The sequence below is a fragment of the Marmota flaviventris genome, chromosome 9, assembly GCF_047511675.1.
Source record: "Marmota flaviventris isolate mMarFla1 chromosome 9, mMarFla1.hap1, whole genome shotgun sequence".
Lineage (NCBI taxonomy): Eukaryota > Metazoa > Chordata > Mammalia > Rodentia > Sciuridae > Marmota > Marmota flaviventris.
The window spans coordinates 112,985,160-112,997,571 of NC_092506.1; the positions used below are offsets into that span (position 1 = coordinate 112,985,160).

General features: G+C 40.4%; 1 protein-coding gene across 4 annotated transcripts in view; it reads right to left on the bottom strand.

The window, feature by feature from the left end:
- Window positions 1-12,412, bottom strand: part of Ets1 (ETS proto-oncogene 1, transcription factor) — a 130,724-nt gene that overhangs the window by 21,286 nt on the left and 97,026 nt on the right. For all 4 annotated transcript variants that reach the window (XM_071616856.1, XM_071616855.1, XM_071616857.1 and 1 more), the window contains 5 exons: window positions 11,199-11,318; window positions 9,397-9,597; window positions 6,162-6,239; window positions 5,006-5,254; window positions 375-635 (listed from right to left, as the gene is read on the bottom strand). In XM_071616856.1, coding sequence (XP_071472957.1) covers window positions 375-635; window positions 5,006-5,254; window positions 6,162-6,239; window positions 9,397-9,597; window positions 11,199-11,318 — 909 coding nt within the window. The remainder of the gene's footprint in view (window positions 1-374; window positions 636-5,005; window positions 5,255-6,161; window positions 6,240-9,396; window positions 9,598-11,198; window positions 11,319-12,412) is intronic.

The following is a 12,412-nucleotide window of genomic DNA, read 5'->3' on the forward strand; positions in this document are numbered from 1 at the left end:
TAAAAGACCTCCCAAGAGCAGGACAGAAGATGTCCCTTGATGCCAGGCCACTAGACCAAGTTTCCAGGAACACCAAATCATTATAGCTCCCTTCCCCTAGATATAGAAAAGGCCAAAAATATTAGTTTCCTGATAGTCTTAAAAATTTCCCTTTGGAATAGAATATTATTTGCCTCCAAAAATCAATGGTTACTCACAAGCAGGGTAGTTTGAGAAACTGACAATCTCTTAGAGACATCTTTTTCTACTCCACCAAAAAGAAAGAGTGTGTTCTTTGGTCTCTGGGTAGACAGTACAGTGCCTTCCACTGACTCCCACCCCCACCCCCATACAAATGTGCAGACAGCCTGCCTAGGAAAGAGCAGAGTGCCTACCTGTGTAGCCAGCCAGGGCAGCAGCAGGAATGACAGGCTTGTCCTTGTTGAGGTCAGCACGGTCACGCACATAGTCCTTGAAGGTGCCCTTGGGCTTGTGGTTGGGTAGGGCAGCTGGATAGTCCTCAGAGTCGAAGCTGTCATAGGAGGGGACACGCTGCAGACTGTTGAAAGATGACTGGCTGCTCCAGGACTGGGTGAGGCGGTCGCAACTATCGTAGCTTTCTATGCTCTCAAAAGAGTCCTGGCCCCCGAGTTTACCTGGAGGTAAAGGAGGAGGTAGGAAAAAACAGGGGAGGAGGGATTGGGAAAAACAACTGTAAAAACCCTCATACAGGACAGGTTGCTATTCAGATCTGCAGGAGAGGTGGAGGAATGGAGGGGCCCATTGCAATGAAGCTCCAGATTTTCTCTGGGAGAGGGGGTTGGGCTGCAAACTGCAGCGACTGCCACTCTATGCCTGGTTTATAGCTCCTAGTACTGAGATTCAGAGTCAAATGCTGCTCTATCTATTAGAGAGACACAGCAGTATTTGGGATCTCAAAAATTCTAAAGTCAGAAATCTCAAAGCTGAGAATCATACATGTTATTATGGGATTTCCGGTTGATATATTAGAACCAATGAAATAATGAAGAAAACAGAGCAGCATCAGACTAAATCCCTTTTCTAACTCAAGCCAATAACATGATTTCAAAAGTTCCAATTTGGCAAAATATTTTGATCATAAGAAAAAAAAAATTCCATTAGACTAAGAGCAGATTGACCTTCCTTGGCCTTGGAACTAAAGTGTTATTTTAAACATTTTTTCCCAAATACTATTTTAAAATGAAATATATATCCTGTCTTTATGCCTTCCCAAATAGAGAAAGAAGTTTTGCGATGCTGTTTCCAGGAAATAAGAGGGGGAAAAAAAAGAAAAACACTATCACTCTCTTTTAAATACAAAATCATATTCATTATCCTTTCCAATCTGTACTTGAAATGTATGCTTCATTGCGGAAGTATGGACAGTAAAAAACAAAGATTAAGGAGTTAAGGGCCATAGCAGTGTCAGAAATCCTCTACTCTGTGAGTTGCTTAAGGCATTCTTAACTGACCACAAGATCATGCAAGTTCATTAATTTCCCAAACCAGGTTATAAACAGCTGCTATGATTGCACAATAGCTCATGGAGAAATTTCCATTGGCAAAAAATGCCATTAAAAGGAGGCTAACAAAAAAAAAAAAAAAAACTGAGGAAAATAAATGCATCTAAGAGCTAAAATGTTCCTAGGAATGTTTTGTGTATTTTATGTTCAGAGAATTTTCAGGCAACTTACAGCAAAATATAGACTAGATGACCACCTCAATCTAGCACATGCCAAGAGGCAAAAGGAGGTAACAAACTTTTATGCAAAAAGACCTATAAATATTTTCAATTGTTCAAGGCTGGATGATCTATATATTTCAAATTCCAAAATAAGCTTGGCTTGCATAACCTCCTATTAATGTGCTTCCAGGGTACTCTCCCCTTTAGCAGTGTGGATTGGTGAAACAAATAAGGTTCAAACATGAGCAGGTGCCAAAATCAAAATTAAATTCATAGGAAAATATGCTGCTCTTAAAATTTAAAAAAAGCATAAAACATATCGAAGCTGAGTATTTTTTTATATAATCCACTGTTGTATATTTTCTGCAATCCGTATTCCCATTAGTACCACTTATAATAGAGAGGAGTATTATCAGCTTCATCTCATTCCTTCCTCTATTCATCCACTGAGGGCAAATTCCAGAAGGCAAATCAAAGAGCTTCATGGAGGGATCAGTCTAGCCTACCCCAACCCCTGTCACACATCTGTACCTCTTTATTATCATTAAAAGTAAAGGAGTTGTCTCTTCCAGAAATTCACATTAAATGACTCAGGAAAAATAGTCCACCACCAGAATGTGACCTTTTTATAGTAGAATAGGAAATTTTCTGGCATCTCATAAAAAGGTGTTTGCTCCGACCAGCTACTGATTTTAATAGTCATTCAATTTCTCTGTGAGACAAACATGCCAAAAGCCTAAGAAAGAAAACTTACATTTTTGTTAAGAACATCCCACCAAGTCACCAATGTTTACATACTATCAATGCTTAAGTCTGCTGAAATGATTCTTATCTATATTAGCCACCTTTATATTTGGAGGGCAAGGAGATTGGAATTTCCGCAAGCAAGACAGTTGAGTTTCCAAGGAGTCCAATAAGCAAGGGCACTAAACTAGGCCATAACCACTCTCTGGCAACCTCTCAGACATGAGCCAAATGCAACTTGGTTGAGAACTGTGGTTTATAGCAGAAGGCAGCTTTCATTTTAGCTCTATTTCACAACCCTAGAGCTGGAAACATTCATTTACGGGTATTTTCTCCAAAAATGGGTTGAATCCAACTGGATTAGACGTTTGGTTCTGCTACTGTGCTCACGCAGGGAAGCACATGACCTCTGAGATGTCCACAGGCCAGCTTCTCTGAGAAATGCCTCAGCAAGGTCCTTCTAAAGCTATCCGACTCCGCGAAACAGACCTCAGAGCACTCATAACAGTAGATGGGAGCCTTACAGCAACCCGCTGAACAGACTAGCACAAAGAGAGTCCTTAGAGTCCCAGTAAGTGGACAGAGAAGCACTTTGTATACTATAATGCAGTATATGAATACCATGATTATTAATAACAATCTGCTAACAGTAATGCTTTCAGTCTGGACCAATCACACCATCTCAGATTCAGTTGGCCTTTGGAATTGGTCTTATTTGCAGCACTTCTAACATACAAAAAGTGGACCTGCACAAAATGGTCTTTCCCTTAAGTTTTTGTGGCCTAAAGCTTGGAGGGAAGAAGTGAGTGGAGCCAAAGAAAAATACCTCATATTCCTTTGCAAGGATCATTTTTGGTTTATAATCATTAGTTTGGGGTTGAAGGGGTGGTGGGGACCAAAACCAAGAACCAAGAAAAGGAGAGGGAAAAGGGGACAATTACACAAATGCAAAGCCAGACGCAATTTTAAAACAATGTGACAGTAGATCTATCCAAAGTTACAATATGGCTGAACCCCAAACCCACAATTCAGTCTCATTACACATATGCAGAGAAAGCACCATGAGAAAGTTGTTCTAATGCTTTGTTTGACCTGCCTGAGAAGAAAGACACACACACACACACACACACACACACACACACTTGTGTGAATGTATTTAAATAGACATGCACCCAAAATAAAAGACACTCAGAAAGGGGAAGGCAGAACTGGTGCCGCCCATCCCCTTTGGTCTGAAAACACAAACACCCTGGGGCCCTAAGAAGGACAATTATGGGTTCTGATTTTTGCAGGGACTTTCCCTGCACAGGGCCTGTTGGATATCCCAAGGCTTGCTAGGAGGAAGTGTGAGTCTGAACGCTTAAAGAAGATGACAGTATGTATGGCCCAGAATGTGCACTGGTGATCTTCAAAGTAAGGGTGTCTTGGGATCTCCTCCCAAAACCACAGAATGGGCATCACAGGAAGTCAGTCATTGAAACAGAAATCATTAATAGGCTGGCTCAAGTCTGACTTCTGGGAGCAAATGCTTCATCAATCACTGGGCTTAGCTTTCTCCTGTTCCTCGTTCTACTTATAATTCTTTCCCATTTATCCATCAGAAAAATCATCCTTTCTAACTTTTCAGAAATCAGCTAGCTCTTTCTTAGATAACCAAGCCCCTTCTTATAACAGACAACATTTTTCTCAGAAACAAAACAATCTGGACACATTTCTACGTGGACAATACCTCTGAGTGTTTTCCCTGATCTTCGAAGTTGGGTTGTTATTTTACCTTTCTTGCTTCATGTCAACCAACTCTATTTCGAAACATTTACTTCACTGCCAGTGAATGTTTTATCATTATTATAATAGCCATGTCAACAAGAATACCTTCTTTTGGAAGCCTCTGGCCACCTCTTTCCCTGGTCCTCTAACTAAATACACACTTTCACCACACTGTTGATGAGTGGTTCCAAATAAACTGTTGGTTAACCATCTTGTATCTTCCCAAACCAAAGAAGTCACAGGAAGCTAAAGATCTCAGGCTAACAGTAGAGGTCATTCCAGGTACCAAGCCAGGTTCTAGAGTCTGACTCAGGAATACAGTGGAAAGAACAGCAGCACATATGCAAAGCTCACAGGTTTTTCAAGATGGTCATGATTTTCTTTATGAATCAATTTTTCTTTATGTATATCTTGAGCAAAATCCTCTCAAACAGAAAGCCCTTAAAAATGACCAGATTCAAACAGAGCTATTATTTGGATAGAGATCAAATGAAAGTATTTATGTAAAATGTCTACCAACATTTTTGACACTCAATAAGTGTCAAAAATGACTTATCCAAATAAGCCATTTGATTGTTTATCCTACCAAACTTAAATTATTCCATGGACCCTGAGGGTCTTTGTCATCATGATGGACATGACTGCAATTCCATGGAAAAGTCTCAACACCTGGACATTCTAAGTTGGGAAGGCTGAAGCTAAGGAATCTGAAGGGCTAATAATGAGGAGAGAAAATTAGGACCTGAAAATTTCACAAAAGTAGGTAATTCTTAGAAACCAAAGAGCTTTTATAGAAGACAGCTAACCTACCCCGACTGGTCCTCCCCATGCACATGTTGTCTGGGGTTACAACTTCTTGTTTGATGGCAAAGTAGTCAGTCTGTAAGGTGTCTGTCTGGAGAGGGTCCCGCAGAATGACGGAAGGGTAGTCATTCTCATACTTGAGGGAAAGGAGCTCCTCGGAGCTGATGGGATGGAGTGTCTGGTATGATTCTGTGATGAAGCTGGGCTCTGAGAACTCAGATGGAGGGACGCACTGAGCATGCTCAATACCGTAGCCTGGAGATGGAGAACATTTGCAATTAGAGAGAAGAGAAATGTATACAAGCAGCTCTTTACCACCCACAATGGCCCTACAACATGGAATGAGCTAGTTAACTTAGAGAATAAAAGGGAAAAACTTTGTCAGAAGGCCTTGGGTTTTTAATCTCACTGTGACCCTTGATAAGAAAATTCCTTTTTCTAACTTAATTTCCTTATCAATAAGAGAGATCAAATGAAAGTATTTATGTAAAATGCCTACCAACATTTTTGACACTGAATAAGCTCTTGAGATAAGGCAGCTAATATCATTGCTGTTACTGGAATAAAAAATTAACAATATTATTGCTTTATTGGAATAAAAATTTAAATAAAGTAAAAAGGTAAAATGAAAATAAACCTGTTTAGGACTCCCTTTGAAAGTGAGGCCCTCAGATAAGAAGAGTCCTGCACTAATTCTGCTCCTCTAGTCACCTCTCCAGGACTTAGCTATTCTTAACTATAAAACATAAATCTGTTTTCTGGCAAAGCTATATGGCATGCTCTTAAAAGAGGATTTCAGAGGAAATATTGTCATCTCTACTAGTAAAAAAGGAAAGAACAAGGCCAAGATCAAATCCCTCACCCAATCCTCTAATGGCCACTATAGTCTATGGGATCAAACAGATCAAAAGTTTAGGGGTCAAGTTGTAATGTTGTTCCTCTGTAGTGTCTAAGAACTTGCAGGTACATATGGCAGGTACATAGGTTGAACCACTATATTTGTAAGAAGTAATTTTAAAAATAACAAAGAGTCTACAGTTAAGAAAATACTATTTTCCATGGAATTACCACAAAGGATGCTGAGATCAACTGAGATGAAACTTTTCCTAGGGTCCCATTATAATGAGCAAAGAGAAGGAAGAGGAGTAAAGATGCAACTTACTAATGAAGTAATCCGAGGTATAGCGGGATTCTGGATAGGCAGAGTTGACTCCATTAACTTGATACGGTTTCACATCCTCTGCAATGGACAGGGTAGAGAGTGAGATAAAGAAGTCAGCACACAAGTAACACTTGGCCTGAAAGGATCTTGGATCCAAGGACCACAATGACCTCAACTCTTTTTCTAAGAAATCTGCAAATTCATTAACTGAGTTGGTGTCTGAGTCTACCCTGGCTGGGGCCTTGTCTAGTGATGAGATCACAAAAGGATGGCTAAGTTTATTATTTCAGTAGCTGCAAAATGGGATTTAATATCTTGGAAAGAGAATCAGTGAGTAATCACCCAGGGTTGGGAAAACACTCAACCCTGCCTCTCGATGTCTTTCTGCAGTATGTACAAGTATCATGTTAGAGATTAGAATCAAGGGCTTGACTCTGTGTCGGCAGGTTACCAACACTACCTAACCCTCAAACTGATCGATGCAAAACCTATTCAGAAATACACTGCAGTCTTTAGGCAGGTAGATCTTATATCCTCCATTTCTTCTCACAGATGTCTGGGTTTTGTTCTGTGTTCTCCCCATTGCTCTCAGAATTCAAGTTCAGGCCCAGACAAGAAGTGGGGACACTGGTAAGGTGACTCCACTTGGTGAACCACGAGGGCTTGTGTAAAGGAAGAGGAGAAGCCACATAGTGAAACTGCTGCCAGATGCCAACTTCCCAGGGAGGTAGAAAGGACGGAGAGGAAGAGTAACCAAGGACAGAAATGCTTTCTACCACGCCACTGTAAGCTTAGAATCCTCTAGTTACCCTAAAATCAAATAGGGTAGCCTCTGACTCTTTTTTGGAGCCATCTGACTATAACAATCAGACATAAAGACAGCATGTTGGTTTAGGCTTTTCCTCAGGTATTTGATAGCTTCTTGGGAGCAAAGGCTGATGGGTAAACAAGTTTATGCCTGCACGGGTGAAAAAAAACAGTTCCCAGTTGAGATAAAATGATTAAACTTTGTTTTAGTAGCTTATCAGATTGAAACATCCCCTGTACCTTTGGCCTTCCACCCCACCCCAAAAGCTATGTTCTCGGGTGCTGTGTGGCTTTGGTTTCATGACAGAACTGAAGCTATAGCCGCAGTACAAACATCTTGCTCATCTCTTCAAGTACATGAATCTGAAGAGGGATGATTTTTCACTGCCTATCATGATGGAACGTTGGGTGGGATGACATGATTTCTATTCTCAAACATACTAGATTACAGCCTACGCCTCTTAAATTCCCTTATGTTATTTCTTTGCCAAAAGGCAGGCCAAATCTGTCTGAGGGTCCAGGAGCTCCACATGAATCCACATTATCACAGAAAGAACACAGGGTAGGAAATTAAATTTTTAAAGCCAGTCTCAGCAACTTAGCAAGATTCTAAGCAACTTAGTGAGACTCTGTCTCTAAATAAAATATAAAAAGGCTCAGTGGTTAAACACCCCTGGGTTCAATCCCTGGTACCAAAAAGAACATTAGATGCAATTGTACATGTCTTTAATTCCAAAGTGACTGGGAGGATCACAAAATAAAAAATTAAAAGAGTGGGGGATATAGCTCAGTGGTAAAACATCCCTAGGTTCAATCCCAGTACCACATAACGTACATACACACATACATAGATCCCAAAAAAGTTAAATGAGAAAAAAGATTTAAAAGTTAAATCAAAAAGTTTAAGGAAATGAGTGGTTAATTGAGGAAATCGCCTAACCTGAGCCTCATTTCACAGACAAGGACCGTAGTAGTCTTTGTCCTTTCTATCTCACGGGGTTATTTTGATAATACAATGAGAAAATGCATTTTAAAGCACTTTGTAAACAAGGAGACACTACATAGATATTAATTATAACCACGATCAGGGCAGGTTTAGACACCCCGAGAGCACCTGGCAGCTCCATCACGATAAACAGAGGGAAACATTATATTGTAGAACACATTTGGGTTACACGGTCTGGTGCAATATGTTGTTGTGTTTAGAAGCCAGCAGTTAAATCAGATCTGCAAGGAGTCTGCCATATCATATCCCTCTATAAACAGGTCGCTCGTGTCAACACCTAGGAGTGGGTGTGCGTGCAGCTATACCAAGAGCATGCCAGTGCTCTGAGAAGACTGCGAAGCTGCCTGCCAGCCCTGGGTAGCAGCAGCCACAGAAAGATTCACTCAACTGTTGATTTTGTTCATTTATTTATTATTTATCAACAGAGAGGCTGAAGAGACCGAATCAAGATCACACTTCTGTGCCCTGAAGAATCTAATTCGGGTCTCTCTTGAGCACTGCAGGAGTGGAAAATATTCTTAAACAAAGAAAGGCATTTATATGGAAACAAGAGTGCTAATCCTGAGCTTTGCACCCTTCCCCCGGTGTCTGTGCCAAGGGCTGGAGTTGGTGGACCACAGGGAGAGGGTGGGCCTGGGTCAGAGAGGGCAACGGGCTTCTAGGCTTACAGTCAGCTGGAGGGCACTGCTGACTGCTGGTAACTGCGATTTATTTTAAGAAGAAATACAGAAAAATAAGTGCAAAAACACCCAAGTTTGCCGCCTATTGCTGTTTCTATACTCGGCCAGGGCTGTGGGACATGAGTCACTTGGTCCAAAAAGGTTGGAGGAGGCCGGTAGGGAAGGCCATGTCATTACAAGGTTGCGACACAGCGTCCTGATATAACCTCAGTTGCTACTCCAGATGTAAAAGGTATTCTGCACCATGAATTCCCATCCAGTTAGCGGGCAGAGAGGCCTGTCTTATTTATGACCTCAGAAAAACTAAGCTTTTCTGTAGATGTGACCAGGTATTATGTGGCTGTAGATCAAGGGAGCATTAAGAGTTCCAGGAGGAAAAAAAAAATCCTAAAACTATTCTACGGTTGGCCGCAGACATTGCTTGTTCAAATAGTTCATGGCTCTAAGAGAAAGACTACATCAGAATTTTGCCCACCAAGAAGTTTCAGGAGTACAAACATGCTGAAGATTAAAATCTGAACTCCCAGTAGAAGAAAAAGAAACAATCACACACTGAGTACCTGCTAGGTGTCAGGCACAACCCCAGGCACATCCCCATGGGCCACTTAAGCCAAGGTTGGACACCCACAGATAATGGTACTGGTGTCCCACCACTGGGTCAGTCCTACTTACTTTTACAGCAACTTCACACAACCCCCCCCCGCCAAAAAAAAAAACACACAAACAGTTGCCACACATGTACCTTTTTGCAGGATCTCTAGATGTTCCCATAAGATGTCCCCAACAAAGTCTGGAGCCAGCTCAAGGAAGCAGTCTTTACCGAGGGCACAGAGGGCTGCTCCATTCATGCAGAACTTTTGGAAGTCCACACCCTTCAGACTGAACTCATTCACAGCCCACATCACCCAATCTCGAACATGAGTTTCGGTCCACTGCCGAGGGTCTGAGGAAAGACAGCAAGAAAGGTGGAGTAGATTAGGCTCTGGAAGAGATGCTAAAAGGTCCATATGTATCTGAGGGCACTATCCTATCCACTGAATTAGGAAGCACCAACCTGTGAATTCAAACCACGAGGTGCCTCCATAACCCTCCTCTCTATCTTCAACATTCAACCTCCTCTATTTTGCCAGCTAGGAGGAACTGTAGTCAGCCACAAATACTGACATATATGTGAGTATTTCCTGCCTTCCATTCAGGTAAGGCTTTCCATGAATCTCCTCTCTCACTGCCTTATTTCTATTAGGCTTTTTTAAAAGCCCCACACAAGGGAATAAATGGCTTCCTTAATAGCAATAACAACAAACTGAAGTGTTTTCTACAAATTGCATATCGCTTTCCCTGATCTTAACCCTTATAATATACTTGGGATCATTATTCTCAATTATTTTTATCTTTGTCAATGATACTTAGTAATAATTGTAGCAATTAGTATTTCTAAGTCATTCGAATGGCACTTGGAAATGACATTATTATGTGCCTATATCATTCTAGGTACCCAGCCAAGTCTGTACACATCACAGGCTCTGCTTTGAGTAGCACTGTAGTACAGACTATATATAATCTTCTTACATGACCTGAGGTTTAATACAGCTATGCCTGCCAATGACACTCAAAGAACTCGGCCGACAGTAGGTAGTAGTGGCCACTTCAATCTAGCAGACTGTGTCATGAGATGCTGGAAAAATCAGAATTCACTTTATTCTGCTTTGTGATCCTGAAAGGATGTTGGGCATTCCTGTCCTCTGAGGTTTGTGGTAAAGTTGTAAAACATGGAAAAATGTGTACAGGTACATTCACAGAATCTATCTAAAGCTTGTGTTTAATGAGGCTGGAAATCACTCATCTGGCAGCAAAACTGTCCTGATCTAAAGAAAGCCTTATTCTTAACAGAAAAGTACACTTTCCACTCTGGATTGCTCACACACACACACACACACACACACACACACACACAAAAGCTCCTTGGTGAAGGATGATGTGTTCTAAACTCACTTCTTCTTTCTGATAATTCCAGACCCCTTCCATTCCTGAATAAACCCTTTCAGATAAGAACACCCAGAGGGCAAACACATTTTGCCAAAGTACATGGAAGAGAAAAGAGCAATCAGTAAATTCCAAGAAATACAGCTCACTGAGTTTAACCAATGTTGGCCCAGAATGACTCTGAGACAAAGTTTCCCCAACTTGTCTGACTTTATGATCATTTGAAGAGTTTAAAAAGCATGGATGCCACTATTGATTAAGACTGAATCAATCAGGAATAGGGGCCTGGCCTTAGAAGTTTTCAAAGATAATAGAGCATTTGAATATGCAGACAGTTTCAGGAGCCACTGTCCTAAGACCAAAATGGTGGTGCCAAAACTGGGAGGATGGATCATCATCAATATGCGTATCTATGGTGGTTCTGTTGTATATCTACAACAATCCAGAGCTGCTGATTCAAGTGTAGTTAGTGCAGTGTCTGCCTCACACACTACAGATGAGAGAATAGCTTTCTCTACACGTCTGACCCTGGTCTTTGTTTTTCTAACAATAAAAGCATACCTTTTGGGATTCCCAGTCGTTGTTGCTCTTTTGTGAAACCACTGAAAGTAGCTTTCAATGCTTGAGACATCATTTCTTTGCTGCTTGGAGTTAATAGTGGGACATCTGCACATTCCATATCTGTAAGAAAAAATGAAATATTATTCAGCCATAAGAGAAATGAAATTGTGGCATTTGCCTGTAAATGGATGGAACTGGAAACTATCATGCTAAGTGAAATAAGACAATCCCAGAAAACCAAAAGTTCTCTCTGATATGTGATGCTAACTCACAATAAGCAGGTAGAGGTAGGAAAAAATAGAAATACTTTGGATTAGACAAAGGGGGATGAAAGGAAGGGAGGAAGACTGAGAGTAGGAAAGCTAGTATAATTAATCTGACATTACTTTCCTATGTTCATATATGAATACATGACCAATGTAATTCCACATCATATGCAACCAGAAGAATGAGAAATTTTACTCCATATAAGTTTAATATGTCAAAATACATTCTAATGCCATGTATTAAGAAAAGAACAAATAATAAAAACGAGTATATGAACAACAAATTAAATTGGCAATTAAGCATTCATAAATTATAATAGAGTATGGATAGACTGAACGAGGCAAGCTGGAAAAAAATCTATGTTAACATCCTCATCAGAGCAGGTAAAATTTAATGCACTTTCCACAATATGCTAGGCCCCTAATTCTTGCCTAAAATGTCCTGCATTCCTTACAAATAAAACATGCTTATTCTTCTGTATACCTCTAGTAGTTTACCCATACATAGCCCTTACTCTTTTATAGTCACTGAAAGCATTAGTGTTACTACATATTTCAGTTATCTATGAAAAAGAAAACAATATTTATTCATTGAACCAATAATTATTTAGCATTTGTTATAGCCAAGGAATTAAAGAAAGAAAGAGCAGTAAACAAGTCAGAAATGGCCCTTGGATATCTAATTCGTGCAGTGAATATAGTTGTTAAAATTCTATTGACACAATTAAATGATCAACTACGATGTCCATAAAGGCTTCAAAAGAGAAGTACAAGATGCATGTTAACATAAACAGGAATTCCTGCCAGTCTGGAGAGCCAGCAAAGGCATCCCTTAGGAGAAGAGAGAGATTTGACAATGGATCTGAGGATGCATAGGCATTTAGAAAGTAAAGACTACCAGTCCAGTAGATTTCAAAGCATGGCACACAGAGCAGCTAAGTCAGCATC